Here is a 22,024-nt window from a genome sequence, read left to right on the forward strand (position 1 = left end):
TTTGAGACACTTTTTTTTCCTTTAACACTGTCATGTCTGGGACGACAAACTGGGGAAACAAACCAATTTCCTTTCTGAATACTATGATGACGGCTAGACATTCACATAGTATTTATACCCAGTGGAGTCAAATATTTAGCTACAATTGTTCATGCCAGAGATTACAGGCATTCTTTGTCTTAATGCATCTAATGAACAGTAAAAAATAATTGTTTAAAAAACATTTTATTTCTTGGTGTATTTAACCTGCAGCGCATAGATCCCAGCTCATCTCTGGTCAATTGGAATTCATGATGGAAACTTATTTATGCGATTGAATTGAAATATTTATATTTTTACTTCTATTTATAATAATAAACACTATAGAAGTGTATTCTCCATTTTATTGTATTTTTTTTGGCAACATCAATTTAATTACCATATGTATATTTACCGAAGTATTTACTGGATGATGGCACGTTTAGCCCATCCGAGTATAGCTGACTGACTGTACTCTTACTACTCCACCCATTCATTTTTTTTACGTGGGTAATTTTTTACGTAAGAAAAATACGCAGTAGGAGTCGACCGCAGCCGGTGGAGGACTGTCGCTCCCTCTCTCTGTGCTGGAAGGAGTTTGACAAGCAAGTAGGCTACACTGTGTGGATTTTTTTTACAGATTTACAACGTTGACTGTCAGAGACAAACACTATTTTTTATTTTATTTATAAATGTAATTTGTTGATACCTTAAAGGAAGCGTACAGCTGTGTGTGTGTGTGTGTTAACGATCCTCCAGAGAAAAAGGGGAACGATGGTTTAACATCATGATTTAGTGAACTCCCAGCCCGGGACAACAACGTCTTCTGCTCTCCTTCATGTTGGGCGCAGACTGAATTATGCTCCAGGCGTTTCTGAGGCATGTCCGCCGCTTTCCGTGGGTCACGAATGTCACACTGTACGGCTGCCTGTTCGCCGGCGGAGACTTGGTCCATCAGTGGTTCTCCGCCAGGGACCAGATGGACTGGAGACACACGCGCAACGTCGCTGCGGTGGCGTTCAGTTTTCACGGGAATTTCAATTTCTTCTGGATGCGTTTGCTGGAGCGCAGGTTTCCGGGGAACTCCGCCGGGATGGTAATGAAGAAGCTGCTCTTGGACCAGACGACGGCAGCGCCCCTAGCCACCAGCGTCTTCTACACGGGTCAGTGAACGCATCACCACACTGAAAACACTGTGCTGTTAATAGTTGAAACATAAACATATCTGTCGATTTGTAACTTAAGCATAGGACATCGTGATCTTCTCATGTGTCCCATTGGTTCATAGTCCTACAGAGGTCAGGTCAAACTATCTCAGCGCTAAGATTAATTAGAAATTAATCTTAACTACCCTTTTTGAAGACTGGAGAACCATAATTGTCCCTTTTATTACATGTTTTAGACGTACACATCTGGGGATCTTCTATCTTTGTTTTGTTTGGCTTCTTTCCATTTCTGGCATTAGTTTATAGTTTCTTTATGCCAACTGTTGCTGGTGCTTACAAAGATATTTAGAAATGGAGTAAAAAGTGAAACAGTCTTGCAGCTGATGCTGGGTTCCTAGGTTAGTGGGAGGACATGGAGATGGTTTTGCTTAAACTGTTACATTTATTTGAGAACATCTGTGTCCTCTACTAGGTAGTGGAGGTCAACAAATAATTTGAATAATTGGTTGAGAAACCGAAAAAGTCAACAATTATAAAGACAGACTTTAATATTTAATAACAGACACTGCTAAAAAAGGCAGCGCAGAGGGAGGAATTAAGGGAGTTAAGTGCTTAGTTCATTTTAACTTTTAAAGAAATAAATATCATCGGTTATTATTGTCTTACAAGTTATTTGAATGTATTTTTTCTAGTACATATTAAACAGTTACGATTCGAAGTTGTATTGTTACAATTATCAAAACCGTTCAATACAGCAAAATACATTGCAGTAATTTTTTTTAACCTTATCGCTAACCCAATCAGCTCCCACCTAGCACATAACAATAACACCACAAAACAGAAACAGCTTTAAAATCAGGCCAAATACAGACTGAAAGGAGATTAGAGCTATTCTAGGAAGCTGATGATCCAGTTCTCTGCCAGTGACTCTACTTTCAGAGTAATGATTGGTGTGAAAATCATTTCCAACTACAAGCCGCCAACCTCACCTTGCTAACAACCAACAATTGGCTGAGGTCTTAAAACGGTTATTGAGTTATTTTTGACGAATCTGCTCATACACACTACCCCTTTAACCCTCAGCTGCTTTCCTTCTTGCAACAAGTTTCCATTGAGGATCAGCTGAAATGGTATTTAACATTTTCGAAACAGAGAAAGCTTGTCAACTTGTTCTGTCTTCACCAAGATCTTCAAAAGATCATTTTGTTTCTATATGAAACCCATTCTCACTGAACTGAATGATTACAGACTTATTCTTGCACCATCTGTAATCATAAAATCCTTTGAGAGACTAGAGATGGCGTGCCAGTGAACAATATCCAATTTGCTTACCAGGGACTGTCATGGAAGGATTCTGTTAAGTTGGGGCTGCATCACCTTCTGGCAACATCCTGAGCTGCCAGTAAGATATGAACAGATCCCCTATGAGAAATAAATGTGCTTAAAATATAGTTTTTAAATAAGTTTACTGTCTACAAGTGGATTAAGAACCTTTTTAAAAACAGACAACAGCTAAAGAGACCAGGGAAAATTTGCATCCAGGTGTTCCTCAGGGCTGTGTTTTCTCCCCTGTTATCTTCTCCATCGAGAATAACAACTGTGCATTTATGCACCTCTGCTAAACATCTTAAATTTACAGAAGACATGTTCCAAATATATATTATAATTGTTGTGTAAGTAGCTGCGTTGTAAGAACATGTTTATATCCTGCGCATCTATTTAGCCGAACTATGAAGTCTGCTATATGGATAAAACAACCTACTTGTGCTATTTTTTGTTGATTAAGTTGGGAATAAAGTATAAGCACGGGAGAGAATTAGGTCAACAAGAAAAAAAATCCTATCTTATGCCAACATGTTTGGCAATAAAATGCTTTTTTTTTGGTAAGCTAGTAACTTCTGCTGAGTAAGAAATGTAGCATTTATTTTTTTATATTATTTCAGAAGCAGCAATGTTTACCCAGATTACCTGAAAGGTGTAATTAATGACAAACTGCGTAATGGCTTCAGTTTTTACCTGTGAACATGACAAACCCTTGATAAGGACTGATATTCATCCATCCATCCATTCATTTTCTAGCACTCTTGTCCCTTAGGAGGGGTGCTCCTCGTGACCCCCTGACTGGTGTCTATCTCCAGCTAACGTTCCGGGCGAGAGGCGGGGTACACCCTGGACAGGTCGCCAGTCTGTTGCAGAGGACTGATATTTGAGACTATAAATCTAAGATTATCTGTGGTTGATGGATGATGTTTGTTGAGTATTGAGAAATTAGTGGAAAGAAGGGAGGCGAACTGAATCGAACACAAAGTTGTAAACCAAACCTGTGGATTTTGGAAACTTTGAAACCACCAAAAGCTTAAATGTACAGCGCCATGTTCTTTTTTGTGCCCATATGTATTATTTTGTACAACTAATCCCAATTATTAAAAGTTATCTAAGTTCTTAGTGATTCCAGCCAGGATAAAAAATCTGCATCTTTTTCAGGAAACCAATATATTTGCTGTTGTTAATAAAAAAAAAAAAGGTTTATGAGAATATTGCTCATTCTGTTTAAATAGCAAAAGTTCGTTTATGAAGTGCTTTTTTATTTAAATTTTTTTTACCAGTGACTTATTGCTTTTTAGCAGTGCTTATAATGGTCTCTTCCATGGTCACTGTAAATCATTTTTGTGCGGTATCTTCTTCTCCAATCAGGTGTCAGTTTTTTGGAGGGCAAAGAAGACATCCTGGAAGACTGGAGGGAAAAATTCCTGAACACTTATAAGGTGGGTCAACTCTCAAAAGCACGGATTTTTCTTTCTGTCCAAGATGGAAATAAAAGTAAGAATATAAACATACTCTGTTTTTCTGCAGATTACTCCCACAAAAGATAAGGAGTGAAATTTTATATTATTACCCTGTGAAAAAAAGCAGATTTCTGCTACTTCTTGTGTCTGTTAGGAGGTCACCTATTTCGTTCTTCTTTTCTTAATGTGTATTTGCACGGGGATAAGTGTTAAGTATAAACAAATACTGAACGCTATAACATTTATAGATTTAGCTCATTTGCACTGCATGTCCACAGATGGGCCTCTAATGAAGTAAAACAATTTTTAAAAAACAATAAAGCACTCATGGTAAAGCCTGTCTTCTTTATAATTTTGGGCTCCTGAGATTTCAAGGTATGAATGAACAGCACATAGAGCTATGAAACGTTTGGAGCTGAGGTTAAAGACCGGTTCTGCCACAAGGTTGGCTATTCATTCCACAGCTTCTCCACGTCAAAGAGTTCCTGTTCAACACGATTCACAGGACTGAGTAACCAAACGTGACTGAGTTTCTATAATTGTACCTCTGCTGGTGATTTTTATTGGATCCGTTCTAACTCTTCCAGTTGCAGAGGTAGAGAAGTACAGAATTTCTAAGTGTAAACCAGAGAAATTATTTGTTTTTGCTTGTTAGAATATTAAAACACATTCAATTTTTTGATTGTAAGAATCTCCGCAGGTGAAATAAAGTAGCTTTGCTTCTGTTTTCTTCTGTTTTCTGATTTCTGTTTCTCGTTTTTTCAGACTGGGTTGATGTTCTGGCCGTTCATGCAGGTAATTATTAACATATTTTGCACGACTGTCTGTATTGGTGAAATCCAGCATCCATCAAGAAAAAGGATCTTTTTACCCTTTAATTTGTAATTTACATGCATTATTGTTGATCCAAGAATGCAAGGTGATGGCTAACTTTGGTCTGCATATCTGGCTGAGTCTCAGTTACCTGCTCTATTTATAAATGAACATGTAACCTTTCTACCTCAACTGTTAGCAGTGGATAAAGCAAGTGTGCAAATATTTATACAAATACAGATGTATTTAGGAATGTATTAGGAAAACATGATATTCCAATACTATTTCTGCAATAACAATGAGTTGTAATTAGACTCAATTTTCCTCACTATTCTTCTTTTTTTCATCGCCATAGTTTCCCGTCATTCTTCCTTTGCTTTATGAAATCTCTCAGTTGTGCGAACATTAAAAGTTCCTCCAAGTGGCCAGTCATATTACTGACAAGCAAAATGGTAATGCACAGCCTTTTAGATATGAAAGCTTAATAAATAGTGATTTCAATAATGTACACAGTGACGCCGAGAAGATGATTGCGATTAAGTCTGTAATTCAACTATCAACTGTTCAAAAATAAAAACATTTGTTTTATTGAATCCAACATCAAAAACCCATTAATTTTCTTTCTCTGGTTGGCATTCTCACAGATGACATCAGTGTTAGCCTCAAAAGTCCTCTTATTGTCCGGAATGGTGTCCAAATATTGATAAAATCCATAATAGAAACCAGCTGACCTCCAGCTTACAGCAGAGCTGCACTCATCGGCACACGACAGGAGCACAAACACTGCTGCAAGTCGCCGCAATATATTCATATTCACGAAATATTCATATTCTCAGCATAGCCAGAAGCTTTTCATAAATCCTAAATCACTTCTTTCATATTTTGTTTTTTTTTATGTCAGGTTGTTATACTATCCCTTTAGTGTTGCGCACTGAAGGGATAGTATAACGGGTCAGGAGACGTGTCCTCTGGATCAATGTGGCCTGAGTGATTGGACCCGAAAGCGTGCTGGACACTTTCACACAAGTATTTAACGCTTCCTCCTTCTTAGCAGATTACCCAAGAAGCAGATTAACACCAGGTGGACAAAGAGCCTCAGGATAAACTTGTTCCCATGTATTTTGTATCAGTTACGGTAAAACAGTATTTCTAAAAACAAGTTCAAGGACTTTAGAAATATAAAATATGTAGAACTATTAAAAATGTTATAGTCATACACAGGGTATTACTTAGAATTAACAAGCTATTTACTAGATGTTGATGCTAAAATAAAGTCAGAATAAATGATCAAAATGAAAATGTGTATGTGTATGCAGGCTAATACATAAAAATAGAATAATAAGTGCCTACCCTTGTTTGCTGAAACCAGCAGCTCTACTGTATGATGCTTATAGCTGGTCCTTTCTGCGACTTCTCGTCTATTGAGTTTTAATCATAGCAACTGTGCCTTTCATATATTAAGAGGTGTCTGTTTCTCCAAGTTTCTGAACTTCGCCCTGGTGCCTCTGTACGTGCGGACCACCTTCACCGGCTGCTGCGCCTTCGTCTGGGCCACCTTCCTCTGCTTCTCGCGTCAGACTGGGGACGGCACAGCCGGAGCTGCTCTGGCATGGATGTTCCCCCCGAAAGACGAGGCAGCTGAACCTGCCAAAGACGAAATAGAGTCAAAGCAAAAGGTGGAGGAAAAGGCAGCATCCAGGACTGCATAATAGGAGTACTGGAAGTTGTTTTGTCAGGAGGCGATAATGGAGGATAAAAACTGGATTCATCAGGTCCAAAGGACAGCATTTCAGTCCTGTTTCTACTGTCTCATTGTTTTCAAAAACACTGCCAGACCCATAAACCGAGGTCTCCCTGATGCTGCAAACCTCCACCAGCCTGTTGAAAGTGTTCATAAAGCACAGCAATAGAAATACAGCAAGTCTAAAAATATGATCTAGTCTTACTGTGCATTATGCTGACCTGTCAGCATGTTTTTAGGTTTTATTTAACCAGGTTAGCACCGGTTATTGTGTTGTACTTCCACCCAGTGCTTAGCTTAAGTAATCTAAAAATACTGAAAATACTCATGAGCATGTCTTCAGTTTTTAATGATAAGACCCAATGTGCAACAAGACATCATTTCCACATTGCAGAGTGGGATCTAATTGATTTGATCGAAACTTTCAATATCTTAAAACAAAGGAGATTACAGCCAGTGTTTATCAGCTTTGCTTCTGTGATCTGTTGGGGTTTCAGTTCACACTGTGGTACATTAACTGGGTCAGTTAGGAAATCTGTTTTTATGTTTATAATTCAAGAAATGCGGGGAAATTTCAAAATGGACATCAGTCGCATCAGTTTAATTTCCTTTCCAGTAATTTATAGTTCCTGTATTCGGAGCAGCAGCAGCACATTCCAAGAAAAGGTTGGGCTGTGGTGGCTTTTACCACATTATGCTAACATGTCTGGCATTGAGGCTTGCAGCTGAGGCAGAATTTCAGAGGGTGCTCATTAATGTCTCTGGGAATCACAGTTTAATATGCACAGTGGTAGGGGCTTACTTTTTATTTCATATTTCCCTTGACTTTGAGATTTGTTGTGGTTTCATTTCTTCTTTGGTTCATCTCAGGATCTTCTGGTCCAAGTAAAGCAGACAGTAAATCTGAACAAGTTTGACATGCAGCTGTCAGCATTTGCTCCTTGTTGGCTTTTCCATACAATTTTTATTTATTGTGCTGTTTTTCTTGACTAACATTTTCCAAAGCACCCCCACAGACTTCCTCATGGTTTTCATGCAGTGAAGTCTTCAAGTGGCAGAATTGTGTATTTTCCAGGCACATGCTGCCATTTTACAGTCAAGTAACTATGTTACCTTCGATTTTTATAAAAATGCTTTATATATCAAACATAGCTGAAAAGAAATTTGACTTCGCAATGTGATGCCTTGAAATTGCATCTCTGCCTCTTTAAGAAACTCCTACTCTTTCCGACACTGCACCTTCAGCACATTATTACAACAACGCTTCTACATTATGCTGTTTACAACCATTCTCAGCAGCATTCCACCGAGAAATCATTTGTGTGATGAGCTCAGCAGCCACGCAGTTCCACCAGGTGTTTGCTAATTGCTGCTGCCGCTAGTCTGAAGGAGCTGAATGGGCTCTCCTGAGTTGCCCAATACAGACATTGAGTTAATTTGATCCTGTTCTGTTGATTCATGTGAAGCTTATACTGGAACCTTCTACACTCACAAGGTTTAAATTCTGTATTTCAAAAAGGGATGATTGTTGAGATTAACCAGTAAATCACATTTATTATGTCAAAGCTTGCCATGGCTTGAATTGTGCCAAGAGAGTGAATGTCAAAGACAAGCAGAGAAAGGCTGCCTACTTTGTTTTTATTTTGTCATGCTTTATACTTGGTTGTATCAGCAGGTGCTTTTTAAACAAGGGAAGTCTGTTTTTATTGCTTTCTACTCTTACCAGCTCAAGAAAAGATTGTAACACTACAGCTACTAACTTTCTACTGGGGCAATCTGAGATTCGTTTTCATCTGATTTAAAACATTTACTTGAATATCTATATACTGGCCACCCCTTCTTCTTCCTCTTCAGATGAATGCAATACTGTTTTCGTCTGTTTTATTTGCATTCTTCCATATTATGTCTTCAATGCAGTCATCAACCATCAAATGTTAACATGTGTTAGGCGTTCCTACCTTTGTTTTAAAGAGACAGTACTTTAGATCCTAATCTTATTTTCTGTTGTGACAGACTTGATTTCAGTTCCTATTTCTATGTGGATGACAGAAAAATATTCACTTCTGTTTTTCATAGTGCAGAGAAGATGTGAGTGTGCAGTTCTATCTGCTTGTAACATTTCATGTATCTCACACAACTGAGTTAAATTAATTTTACATCAATATAAGAGCATAACTTGGAGATTGTTGGAAAATAAATTCAGCACTACAGCAGTTTTTTCCTATTTATGTTTAAACTGCATCCTTGGAATTATGGATTTATTATTTGTGTAATATGATGTGATCTCCCCCCCCAAATATTTTCTTAAGTAAATATTTGTATGGTGATTTGATACACTGGATATGAAATGTAATTGAATATTCCCTTCGTTTTTGCTGGATCATTTTATAATATTTGGTTTGCACAGTCAGATATTTCTGACTTTTTGGGTGTGAGAACAGATTGGTGCTTTTGAATGTTTAAAATTAATTGATATTGTCTTGCATTTGTTGCACTAATTATAAAAGATAATACTACGAAGTTAATAAAAATAAACTTTATTTTGACTCTGTGTTTTTCATTGGGTTTCTATAGAGATATATTACTCTTAAAAAGTTTATACCTAAATGGATTACAGTCTGAATGAAATTATTTATAAATAATACATTAGCCCAGACTAAGACATTCAGGAAATGATAGTCCAAAGCATTTGAACACAAAGCAACTAGAAATTATTAATACATATCACAGCAGCACAAGTGTGAAAAAGGTACTACAAAGGGGATGTTCTCATTTTTTTCATTGTTTTCTCCGTTTTGTCAAAAGAACAAAAGTCAGACCCTGCCTTCTGCAATGCATATTTCTAATAATCCGAATGTGTTTCACTGTGTCTGTGTGTGTGTGTGTGTGTGTGTGTGTGTGTGTGTGTGTGTGTGTGTGTGTGTGTGTGTGTGCGTGTGTGTCCGTGTGTAGGGGTGCGCGCGCGCGTGGGTGTGCAGGCCAGCTGTTTTATTTTTATCGTCATCACCATCAGCATCCCAGAGTTCGTTCGCGTCTTCCAGCTCCCCACATCTCCGCCCGCACTGCGCATGCTCCCAGCATCCCCCTCTGTCCAGCAGGATTTGAAGACTCGGCTGAAGATGCTCTCAGCTCCTCGGGTCGCTGGTCGCTTGTCGCCGGGTGAACACTGACTCATCTGGAAGAACCCGAACAGGGAGGAGAAGCTGCAGATTATACCTTTAGGTTCTCACTCGCTCCTCGGATTTTTTGTTTTTCCCTCCCCCTCCACTCCAGCATGGAGATGAAGAAGTCTTTCTCGGACACCGAGCGAGCGCTCCGGAGCTACGGCGCCGTGTCGGAAACGGCGTGGACGACGGACAAAGGTGGGCGACATGCATCCGGGTGTACTGATGTTTTAAACGCAGAGCTCTTTCTAATACAAAGCCCGGTGTTGTAGTTTTAATTTCGGTCGGCGCTGAAATGGTTAATGTGTGACTCACAAAAGCGTTTTGATGTATCGACAGCCTGACGTTGCTTTAGTGCTATTAAGGCCTATTACTTACTTACATGACCACGGTGGGTAATAAGAGGCTGCGGATGACTTTGAGTCAATATACATCCCTAAAGCCTTAGATCATAATTGCACTAACAAACACAGCACTAAATCTTACAGCGAACATTACGGTGTGCAGGATGCATGAACGTGTTAGTTAGCCTACTGTCAAAAACTAAACACTGGTAACTGTAAGCCGAGGAGGAGTTTGCATGGGGCTGATGACTCAGACTGAGTAGACTAATAAGGATTTACGGTAACTCTGATTGACGCATTAAACATCATTTTAAAAAGCGTCATTATGCAGGGTTATTGCTTTGATTTAAAAAAAAAAGTGATTGCAATCTTCAAGATGACTGTAAATTACATTTGTTTTTGTGATTATTCTAATCACTTGTTAAACCTTTGAAGAAACTTTCATTTTACTTATAATTAACTTAATGTTTTAAAAGTTTGCTTACATCATCAATTATTTTCTCCTGTTCCAACATCTAAACCTGTAAAAAATAAAAAATTTAAAAAAAAATCAATGACCCGGCTCACATAACATCTGTTATTTTATTTCATGGATCCCTGCTGGTTCTGATAACTCACCAAGGTGTGAGGAAACACTTAATTCGGTGGTTGTTGTTTTTTTGTGTGTCTTGACTTAGTTGCTGTGTTTGCATTTCATTATCCCCAAAATATAAATGCATATTTATAGAGCACTTTGTGGTTTGTATTCGGTGCTCACCTGGTTCTCTTGTCTGAGTGTGGGGAGGTCCGGTCCAGCAGCAGCAGCAGCAGCAGCAGAGCATTCAGCGTGACTGCAGGATATGTCAGGGGCGTCTGCATCGGGTGACATACGCTGACATTTCTATGTTGTTTAGTTCAGTCTGGGTGCTGCAGAGTTTCCAGGCAGTTTGATGAGGAGCACGCCCTTTTATTTAAATAGGGTTAAATAAACCTGAATAATTATATGTGGCATTACACTACTTTGCTCATAAAACAATGGGTGGTAGTCTGCAGGTCAACTGTTAGAGGTTCATAGAAAACTTTAATTAATTGTCCTGTGGTTTTAATTTTTTGTTGATATGAGAAGAAGCTATAGAGATATTATGTAGGTGTCACATCAGCACCTTTAGTGGTAAAGTATCGGTCTACTGCAACTTGTTCCATCTGTTTATAGACACCTGGCCTCTATTTATGGTGGAAGAAGAAGGAAGATGAGGAAAACAACACCTTAGCTTGTGTTATGCTGCAACACTGTGATACTCGCCTTGAATTACCACGAGTGTTTATTATCTACAGGCACATTAAATGATTTGAAACCATAAGCAGAGAGAAAAGAAACTGAGTGGTCCTGCACAGACATTTATGTGGTGAGTCAGCTCCATCTACGTGCAGAACCCCACAGAAACAGACTGCAGCGCCCGGCCAGCTGGTCTTCCACTGCTACAGTATAAACCATGGATTCATCATCGCTGTTGACTCAGGAAAAACAGGGAACTTGAGTTGTTTACTCGGTTCCTATATATATGAAGGGGGTTGTTGTTTATCAGTGTATTTCTCTGTCAGTGGGTTTCACTGCAGCATGGATGAAAGTAATGGCCACATGATTAAGGGAACTCTGTTAAAGGTTTAAATTATAAGAAGCTATGGCCGGCTCAAGGCATAAGCGTACAAAGCTGCTGCCTCCAGACTAACAGCGGTCCCCCAAGAGCAGTAGAATATTGAAACGTCTAATGTGATGCTTGGCTTTTGCAGAGGTGATTTATCCGTGAAAAATGTTCAAAACAAAACTTGTGACCCTCTTGCTTTGAGATCATGAAATCAGTATAGGGTCTTTTTTTCGCCCCAAACAAATTGTGCTGTTGTTGTTGAAAAGGTTAGTGCTTTAGAAGTGGGCTAGATACTACATGTTACAATCCTCTAAACTCCAGAAATAACAAAAACAACTTAAACAACATCAAGAAATATTCATGGTTTTCCTCATAACTATGTAGATTATTTTCAATTTGTTTGCAAATGCACATTTGAAAAGTATGGCGTCCACTGTAGTTATCACCTTTTACTCTGATAAGAACCAATTCAACCACTTGAAGTCACTTAGTAAATCAAGTCTATCTATATGTAATTTCACTTCTGTTTCTACTGATCCTCTCTGACTCAGGTCGTTGTAACTGCTGTTAGCATTTTCTTACAGTGATTTTGGATTTCCAGTGCCTTGGCGTGAATCACAGCAGCTTCACAGTTTCTGAGAAAAACAACAAATTCTCTAAGTTCAAAGCTGTCCTTAGACGTTAACTTGGAGCATTAACTCAGCTCAGCTTGTCACTCTATGACTTTGCAGATACGAAGGGGATTCTGTGGATTTAGCAGAGTGTTCTCTTTCAGCTTTACTTATGTTGGGTCTGAAAAGTTTGACTCTTTTTCTTTGCAAAATATCTAAAGCACAGCCTGATGGATGGAGAGCATCTGTGAACTTCAGTTTCCACATATTGCACCAGATTTTGAGTTGGATTCAGGTCTTTGACTAGGCCCGTCTAACACATAAGCAAGGTTTGACCCAAACCTTCCCTTTTGTAGCTCTAGGTTTATGCGCATCATCGACCATCCAGCTCCATCCCTCCTGTACGGCGCGAAGAAAAACATCCCCATAGGTTTTTCTGTGAGGATGGTGCTTTCAGGGTTATGTGCAGTGTTGGTTTTTCCAAACGTAGACTTTTGCATGTAGTCTAAAAAGTTCTGTTTTGGCTTCATCTCATGATTACACCTTCTCCGCATCAGTTAGTTTGTTATGCCACCTACTTGTGACAAGCGGAAAACACGACTTCTCATGGATTCCTTTGAACGATGGCTTTCTTCTTCTACTCGTTCATAAAGAGTCCGATTTATGTCATGCAGGCAGAACGAACAGTAGTTGTCAACATTTTTTGATCAACACTTTCCTTTCCCACTCTTGTTAGGTGTGGGATGATTAATTGTGATGATGACCTACAGTACATAACAGATTCAACATTTTTCCACCACCTTATTCCTGCCCTTTCTGCTGTGTTTCTTGGTTTCCATGACGCTTTTTCTTTTCTTTAATGTTTTGTCACAAACCTCCCAGGCCTTCATATAACATCTGGATTAATGAGATTAATTTAAAGCCAGACGGACATCTAATGAGGCAACATCTGGAGACCATCGGCTGCGTTGAATTTAATTTTGGGGTATTAAAGCAATGCGGTTCATACACATACCTCATTTTTTTATACTTTTGTTATGTGGAAAAAAATTAAACCATGTATAATATCTGTTCTACTTTAAAATTCTGAATTATTTTGTTGCTTTAATGTCATTATAAAAACCCCCAGCGTGGTTAAGCCGCTGTAGCTCGGATGTAACAAGACCAGATCTGTGCTGCTAACCGAGAGCCGAGCTGCTGTTTGTGTGCTGGAAAGGTCAGCACCGTGCTAGTGGCTGCAGATCCTGGAGCATCTTCAGCAGTAAATTGATCAGCGGATTAAGTGGTTTGCAAAGATCGTCATCAGAGGCTGCAGTTTGTGCACATAATTGCCAGATGTGCTGTGTAAAATCGATGCCAGCACAGAGGGGGTTTCCTCCCCTTCTGCAACAATAACAGCCGTCACCTCGGGAAGATTATTCAGTCGGACTCAAAATAAACTATTAAAAAAAACAAACAAACAAACAAACAAAAAACGTCCTGCTGCTCTCTCCGGAAATCTCACCCGTCCCCGGCTGTGTGAAGACACTCGTCACATGAAAAGCGCAACATCGCCTGATGTCATGGCAAAGCTTCCAAGAAATGAAAACACTCTGAGGTTTGCAGTCAATCAGAATCAGCTGGAGCTTTTTTTTTTTTTACTCTGCAGCGTGGAGTGAGCGCTCTCTGTCTTTACAACATCACTGCTTGAAACTAAGGTGTGTGTGTGTGGGGGGGAAACTAGGCCTACTCGTTTCTGTTTCCTTCCCATCACACTGGGGCTCTGTTTCACTCGCAGGTCACTCCGATGTGTCCATGGCGGAGAGCACCGTGTCTCCGGAGGAGATCGAGGTGGAGATGGCTCGCATCCAGCGCCTGCGGGAGGTCCTGGTGCGCAGGGAGTCGGAGCTGCGCTTCATGTGAGTGTGACTCGTCCGTGTCGTTTCACACCGATGCGAACAGAATGTGACAGGAGAGGTAATCGGTGAAGTGGCGTCACGCTTCCTGCAGCGGTCCTCGGCAGGGCGAATGAGCTTCATCTTGTCGCAGCGAGACTTTTTGGGAGGATTTCAGATGCTGCTTTACTTCAGACACTCTATGAACTGGGCGTTTGAGAGCGTCCATTGACTATTCAGCGAGCGTAACGCCGCCAGCAGACCAATGAGTCACTGTGATGAAGCTGCTGGCAGCTTCACGGATTTTACATCAGTTTTCCGGAGGGAGTTTAAAACTGTTTCCTTACACAGTCTGCTTTTTAAAATTTTTTATTTTTATTTTCACAGCAGACATATAGTTGAAATCAGATCCAATGGTTTAATGCCTGAAGCAGAGTAAACTTTTATCTGCTTTAGGTTGGTTAGCTTTGAATTATAACTGCTTGCTAACAGTGAAAATAATAAGAGTTACAAAACACTTTCTGGAGATTATTTTAAACCTTTATTCAATGCCAGAAATGTACATGTATATATATATTTTTTAGTATTTAGGTAGAATTGGCTTTAATGCTGTATGGCCGGGATCAAACATTTTTCCTTCACAAGCTGCTTCCAGTAGTTTGCTGGAATTCCAACCGATCGTCACTCCAAAACTGAGTTGGGTCAATGTTTGTTGTCCAAGTTTTGGCTTCCTGGCTCACGTCTTGAGGTGTTGCTTCATAATTTCCACATACTTCCTTTCCTCGTGATATCATAGAGGAGAGGAATCAGGAGTTAAGTAGTGCTGAAGACGACAACTTCCACAAAATAATAATTGTCAGGGGAAAAGTGTGACGATCTGGTTGAAGATGAGGGCAGTGAGGGTGAAACTACAACAACGGGCATCTTTAGTGATGGCTGTGGAGTTACGGGAGCCTCTGTCTCTTCATCCAATTCAGCTTCAACTCTCTATTTCTGGAGTTTTATTGGTGTCTGCTTTTGACCGCACAACAACAATTTGAAGGGCAAAACAGAAATCTTCGGGCTTCGTCAGGTCTGCTATCTGCTAACCTCTCAGTCTGCAGTGGCAAGACGTCACATACACCCAGTGTGGACGTCAACGTACGGACGTGGCCGGGATCCACGGATAGCATTTAGAGGGTGAAACACAAGGCAACGCAAGTGAGGAAACACAGGCAAAGAAGGGAGGGAGGTGTTAAGCAGAGTGACAGTAAGAAGACGAAGAAGAAGAGGAGGAGGGAGGGAGGGAGGGAGGGTGTGGATGAGTCATAGGTCTGATCTGTCATGGCGTGAAACAAATCTGTGGATGATGTCAGAGACGGGAGGGATTCAGGGGGGAATTTGCCCGATGGAGGACCAATAAAGAGTTCTCCAGAGAGATGAGTTTTGTTGATGCATCTTTCTTCATCGTGTTTATGATTTGTGACAGATGCCTGAGGCTGACGCAAGCCTGGTTTGGTAACATCTGAGAGACTGTTTAAATATCAGAGTGCAAACAACCAGCCTCCGTCAGTCGATTTATGCTTTCGTAGAGAAATTCAGTTGTGAAGCATAATAAAGCTGTTGGGAAGACCCCCTGGAGAGTAATTTATCCAGAACGCAACTTTGCTGCTTGATTTAAAATGTGACTTTCTGCTTTTTGTTGAACCTATACACATAATTTCTTTTATGACAGGATATTTTGCGGACCATATCCTGTCTGACAAACCTTCTCCTTCGCATCTTTTGCTTTTGCTCTATTTTTTCCCCCAGCATCCTCTAAACAAAACATGCCTCTGACAACTCAGTCTGATTTCCAAAATAAATTGAGCTAACAATATAAGAAGCCCTTTAATCTGATGGAGGCCATTGACTCATTGTTCTGTTCCTCTCTATTTGTTTTGTTTCTCAGGATGGATGACATTCAGCTCTGCAAAGACATCATGAGCCTAAAGCAGGAGCTGAGACAGATTGTTTCAGTACCAGGTACGTTGGCGTATATTCTACTGCGCACAACTACGAAGGAGATTGCATTTTATATGAACAGAACTGAGAAAAATATCAGTCGTCCCTCTCCGAACTTCACCAAAGAGAAGCATTTTGGTTTCGAAGTACAAGCTGCACCAAAGCAGAGAGGAAAATCTCCCACTGCCTTGTAAAGGCAATTTGTCATATTGCTTGCAACCACAACATTTCAGAGTGTGCATTGAGATTTTATGTGCTATCAGGGGTGTCAAACTCCAGTCCTTGAGGGCCGCTGTCCTGCAGTTTTCAGATGTGCCACAGGTACAAAACGCTGGAATGAAATGGCTTAATTACCTCCTCCTTGTGTAGATCAGTTCTCCAGAGCCTTAATGACCTAATTATTCTGTTCAGGTGGTGCAGCAGAGGCACATCTAAAAGTTGCAAGGCAGTGGCCCTCGAGGACTGGAGTTTGAGACCTGTGTGCCAGACCAACAGAGTGTCAATTCTCACTAACAGATTAGTGCGAATTGTAAAATTGAACAGAATCACTACGTTGTTTTAAAATCATCTAAATAGGATTTGAAAATGGCGGTGTTTGCTTTCTGTCAGTTTGTGTCAACAGAACCGCCTTTCTAACACTTGAATGCTTTCACAATTAAACACAATAACTAATGAACAAAATGAGTCACCAGAAAATTCTCTACTGATCTGACAAAATATGAAAAACTCTAAATCTTACAAATACTTTTGCGAGGGCCCAATTAAAAAACAGATATTTTTTACAGTAAATGATTAAAAATGCAACTTCCTCTGTGATGGATTTTTTTTTTTTTAAAGCCGAACAGTCTTAATTTCTTTCTGAAGTATTTTATGACTTAGATAAGGGGCGTCAAACTCGTTTTCATTTCGGGCCGTATCAACATGGAGAATGTCTCCGAAGGGACGGTTTGTGGCAGAATGTGTTGATAAAACCCATAAACAAACTGATGAAATATGAATAAACAGCCGACTCTACATTTGATGAGCACTTCTTGAAATTAAATAACATCAGATATATTTTCACCTTGATCCAGTTTGGCAGAATGCAGATGAAATTGCTTTGTTTTGATTGATAAAATAATAATTAGGCACACAATTGTTATATTAAAGAGTGTTTTATTTCTAGGGGCCACATGTAAACTTCTGATGAGCCGGATTTGGTCCATGGGCCTTGAGTTTGACACGTTTTTTTTTTTTCTGCAGATAAAAATTAATCGGAGCACATACATCAGAAGCAGCCAGACAGTTTCCAGATAAAAATTCACATAATTGAATCTAATAGTAACGACAGTAAAAACTCTAATGGAGGCATAACTCTACACCCGTGTGATGCGCATCCTGAGCGTGGTAAAGTTTTCCTCTGACGTCAGCAGCGTCTCCCATAGTAACACAAAGCAGGGAGTTGAGATAAAAACCTGGCAACAGCAGGATAACGCGCCCCCTGATAGAGAATGTACATCTTGTTTCATTATATGTCAGAGTCTGCGTGTGTGAGGTGGAGAGGAGGTGGCGGTGTCATGTTCAAGGACGCACATGACAACACACGGGTGGCATCTCAAACATTGGGGGGGGGATTTTATTTTAAAGCTGGGAAAGAAAATAAGTGGATCACCTGACAACCTGTAGACATCTGCTGCTGTCATGATGGGATGTTTGTGTTTATCAGTGAAAAATAAGAACGTCACCTTGGCTTATTTAGTCTTTATATTCTTGTTTCTTAATAAGTAAAGCCTAAAACATTTCATTAGCATCATATCAGCATTAGCTTTCCTCACACAGAAACATCCTGCTGAAAATGGGCCTAATTGCTTAGCTTGTTGACTCTGAGTAATAAAATGTTTGCTTCCTGAATGTCCCAGCTCATTAAAACCAACACAGAGGTCAACATCCTCCCCCCTCCTCCCTCCGTTTCTTCTTTTGGACCCACTTCTCAGTGGATCTGCTCATGTTCTGTTGATCATTATCATCCCGGTCGCTCAGACAGATGGCCTGACGCAACGCACACCGCTCTGTCTCTGCTGCAGGATCTGATCCCAGCCGCCTCAAGTACCCAAAACCAGAGCAGCTTTATTTCTGCCACGGTTGCTATGACTCTGTTCTCCCGAAAAGACTTCTGCGGCCGTCTCTGAGCGAGAGCTGCGTTTCCGATCTATCTGGTGCTCGAGCAGCAAAGTAAAGAGCTGGTCACATCTGATGTGAGCAACAAGCCTTGTGATAAATTCATCTTTTTAACTGAGGCAGGGATAACTTCACTCTCCAGCTAAAAGATTTTGTCTGAAGCAAAGTCCCAGGTGTCCCACTTATTGACAACTCTGCCGATAGCCACGAAAGTGAAACAAAAATAAATACATTTTGCAGTATTCCAGCAGCAGATGGAGCAACTGGAGGGCCTCCAGTTATTCCAGCTCAGGACAACGAGAGCCACCCCTCTCCCTGAGTTCTGCACCCTTCAGGTTGTTCTGCCCCCACGGGGGCAGTCACTGCAGCTGCAATGCCCCACTTTCACTTCCAGACAGGACAAAGAGCCGACGTGTGCAGATGACTCGTTTTATTTCCCTTTTTTTCCCCCGTCCTGAGACAACCTGCCTATTCAGCTGCAAGCATGCGTACATGCATGTTCATATGATACAGTAGGCGGCTCTGGTTTTTCCACTGATGCGTGAAGGTCAGACAATACTAAAACGGATGTTCTCTCTAAAGAGAAAGCAAGCTCTCTGGTATTTGTATGTTGAAGTTAATGCTTTATTTGCCATTAATAGCAAAGAGAGAGTTAAGGATCTATTTGCGATGTTGGGATTTAGGAAATGGTTCATTTGTAGTCTACACTGTTATTAATACCATATTTTTTTGTCATTTGCCAAAAGAGAAAGAAAAGAACAAGAAACACAAGCAGCGGGAGGAGGAGCTGATCCTAAAGATCCATAAACTGGTGCAGAAAAGGGATTTCCTGGTGGACGACGCCGAGGTGGAGAGATTAAGGTACCACCTGCATGACGGGCAGAGTTAATATCCGGGATTTTGTCTCTTAGTGCAGCTGTGTCTGAGTGTTTCATACAGACATGGTGCGGGAGAAACAAAGTGAATGAGATGGACGAGTCTGAATATTATTCATCCTATTATAAGTGAAATAACTGGTTTTCCATCAATATTAAGGAGCTATTACTTAAAAGAAGCATTTGTCTTACTGAAATGTTAGTTTTTGTCTCATTTGCACTAGAAACTAAACCAAAATGACTTGGTAAGATTTTATGTTTTTGCCGTCTACTATTCGCTTGAGTGACTTCATTCAGAAAAATGTTGTTTTGAAGCGATGCTGCTCTCGCTCAACCCACCTCTGGAAAAAAAAAAACTGTCAGATCTAATTGAGTTTGGATTTTGTCTTTCAGACTAATTGATTTAGTCAACAAGGCCAAAGCTTTAATAAACCATGCAGAATACAGGTTCTGTTTGGTCTGGTCAGATAACTGCTGATGTTTATTGAGCTGCATTAGAGATGTGATCGTTCCTCAGGGAGAAGGAGGAGGACAAGGAGATGGCCGAGTTCCTCCGGCTGAAGCTCCGGCCTCTGGAGCAGAAACTCAAAGCCACGGCGAGTGAGTCAGAGCTTCAAAACTCGCCTTCAGAGATGGAAACTAGCTGCACATGTGCTTTTTTTAAAAAAAATCTCTGTCCTCTAATCTCATTGCAGATCCTCAAAAGCCCAAGCGACAGATCCCAGAGCCGCCTCCCAACAAACCCTTCATCACCAAGTCAGGGGCGGCCATCATCAAGGACTGCTGCGGAGTCGCCCAGTGTGCTGTAATGTAACCGACCCCCTTATCGACGGTCGCTACTCTCATGTCACATGACCCAAACACTTCCTGTTTCTCAGAGAACCACAGACAGCAGCACTCGCCCTCGAGCCCGTTCAGGAATCAGATCTATTTCCCTGCTGCAGGCGCGTGGGAACTGATCCCTGATCAGTGTTCAAGGTGGGGTGTTTTACAGTGGGCGCACATCTACCAGGACTGTACATGAACTAAGCAGAGCTGTAAATAGAGTCTGATAGCTGTATGGTTGATGTATTTATGCAGAGGCAGGTCAGGTCCTTCCTGTATGTCGCATTCCTTTTAAGGTGAGGATGCATCCAAAAGCACAATATCCATCACATCAGTGATTAGCGGGGTTCTCTGACATGAACATGAAGCCTCTCATTGTGTCATTTAGGACAACAGTTCTCATTCATAAGCTATTATTTATCCCAGTTTGTGAGTCTAAGTTGTTCCGATGAGCAAATTTGATCCATGAATTGGTTCATGTTTAAAGGTCGGGTGGCAGTGGATACTTTTGTACATCAAAGTCAGCAGTTTACAAGTAAACAATCCCTGCAGTAGGCAATATTGGATAAAAATGTATAAAAATAACTAATCTCATGCTGACTTAAAACGCTTTCACCGCTGCTGCAAACAGTTGATCCAATCAGACTTGATTTCAGCAATTTTGACGAGCTTCCAAAGACACAGATGTTCTCTACGAATGCCAAAATCAGACAGTCGTAAACATTCGTTTGGATATCTTTACCTGAAGATTATTAGTTATTTCTCTCATCTTGATGTTGAAAATCTTATTTTCCAACAGCAAATGTTTTCCTCTCCGATTTTCACGAGATAACGGAGCCTGTTTTCTAATGACATCTTTCAAACCTTGTCATAGTGTTGCGTTTATCGTGCACGCTTTAGTTCTTTCCCTGGTTTATCACACCTGAATCAGCTGTGTTGGAGACACACCTGAAACTGGAGACAACAAATGTCTGGAGGATCCAAACCTTGTGGCGGTGGACTCCCAACTCCAGTCCTACTGACCTGCAATTTTTGGATGCATTTCTACATCTACAGACCTGCTGCAGGTTCTAAAACTATGAGAGTGCCCCACACCATCATACTGCCACCACCATGGTTCACTGTATGGTGCTCCCCCCCCTGGAAATGCTGTTAGGTTTAGGTCAGATATAACAGCACACACCTTTAAAAAGTTTTTATCTTTTCTCAATAGTCTTGGCCATCATGGGTACCATTGGAGAGTTGTGCAGGTTTTCTTGTTTTCTCCTTTTGTGGATAACGGCTCTCAATGGGGTCCCAAAGTCTTAGAAATGGCTTCATAACAGGTTGACTGTTAGGACCAAAAAAATCCTAACAATCTGGCATAGATCAGGTGATGCACATCTCTGATTTCTGATAAACCTCTCAGTTTGGCGTCTGATCACAGATGAGAATCCACTGAAATGACAACCAGGCTGATGAGGCAGGACCTTCCTGCTCTCTGGGATTTTATTTTATGCAAACACAGGGGGGGGGAACAGGTGGAGATTGCTGACTGGCATGAAGTCTGATGTCACTTTTGTTCTTTAACGTTACTCCGAATCACAGTTCAACGCTTGTAAATACCTCCAATGTAACCATTGGTCATGCTTCCTCATTCTGCAGGGTCACTTATAGACACCATCAACAACCTGGACATAACAGACAGTACAACCTCACCTGTGGTGATCATAAACCCTCAAAAAAAATTTGCATCCTTTAAATTTAATCTTGCATTTCTATGATAAACACCAGGAAAGGAATGAAGCCCTTTTAAATGCCTCCAATAAACAGTGTGTGCTTGAGTGTATTTAGGACTTTAGCGACTCGCGTCAAGAAAACTGTTGAGCTCTTATCACTTCTTTCTTCTGATAACTTGACGTCCTGTAAGTGTAGTGACTTTATAAAAGTTCTGCTGTTTAAAAAAATAAAATAACAAACAAATACACAGAAAATAAGCTGAAAACACTTGTAAATATGTTTCAATAAAGAGCATCTTTCAAGAACGAACCGTGTCATGTTTG

General features: G+C 40.5%; 2 protein-coding genes across 2 annotated transcripts; both read left to right on the plus strand.

Moving 5' to 3' along the window:
- The first annotated feature begins 533 nt into the window (after positions 1-533).
- Positions 534-7,660, plus strand: mpv17l (MPV17 mitochondrial inner membrane protein like). Its single transcript, XM_023334609.1, has 4 exons — positions 534-1,181; positions 3,879-3,949; positions 4,736-4,765; positions 6,265-7,660. The coding sequence occupies exons 1-4, from the start codon at positions 878-880 to the stop codon at positions 6,490-6,492; spliced, it is 633 nt and encodes a 210-aa protein (XP_023190377.1). The 5' UTR covers positions 534-877; the 3' UTR covers positions 6,493-7,660.
- Positions 7,661-9,540: 1,880 nt separating this feature from the next.
- Positions 9,541-22,006, plus strand: c5h16orf45 (chromosome 5 C16orf45 homolog). Its single transcript, XM_005797226.2, has 6 exons — positions 9,541-9,886; positions 14,046-14,166; positions 16,073-16,146; positions 19,029-19,143; positions 19,675-19,757; positions 19,853-22,006. Exons 1-6 carry the CDS (start codon positions 9,799-9,801, stop codon positions 19,969-19,971), a joined length of 600 nt encoding a protein of 199 aa, XP_005797283.1. The 5' UTR covers positions 9,541-9,798; the 3' UTR covers positions 19,972-22,006.
- The last annotated feature ends 18 nt before the right edge of the window (positions 22,007-22,024 follow it).

This window comes from Xiphophorus maculatus, chromosome 5, assembly GCF_002775205.1.
Source record: "Xiphophorus maculatus strain JP 163 A chromosome 5, X_maculatus-5.0-male, whole genome shotgun sequence".
Classification (NCBI taxonomy): domain Eukaryota; kingdom Metazoa; phylum Chordata; class Actinopteri; order Cyprinodontiformes; family Poeciliidae; genus Xiphophorus; species Xiphophorus maculatus.

Coding starts and splice junctions, on each gene's coding strand:
- mpv17l (XM_023334609.1), top strand. CDS start 878: ATGCTCCAGGCGTTTCTGAGGCATGTCCGCCGCTTTCCGTGGGTCACG. Junction 1,182..3,878: donor CACCAGCGTCTTCTACACGG/GTCAGTGAACGC, acceptor TTCTCCAATCAG/GTGTCAGTTTTTTGGAGGGC. Junction 4,766..6,264: donor TGTTCTGGCCGTTCATGCAG/GTAATTATTAAC, acceptor TGTTTCTCCAAG/TTTCTGAACTTCGCCCTGGT.
- c5h16orf45 (XM_005797226.2), top strand. CDS start 9,799: ATGGAGATGAAGAAGTCTTTCTCGGACACCGAGCGAGCGCTCCGGAGC. Junction 14,167..16,072: donor GAGTCGGAGCTGCGCTTCAT/GTGAGTGTGACT, acceptor TTTGTTTCTCAG/GATGGATGACATTCAGCTCT. Junction 19,758..19,852: donor GAAACTCAAAGCCACGGCGA/GTGAGTCAGAGC, acceptor ATCTCATTGCAG/ATCCTCAAAAGCCCAAGCGA.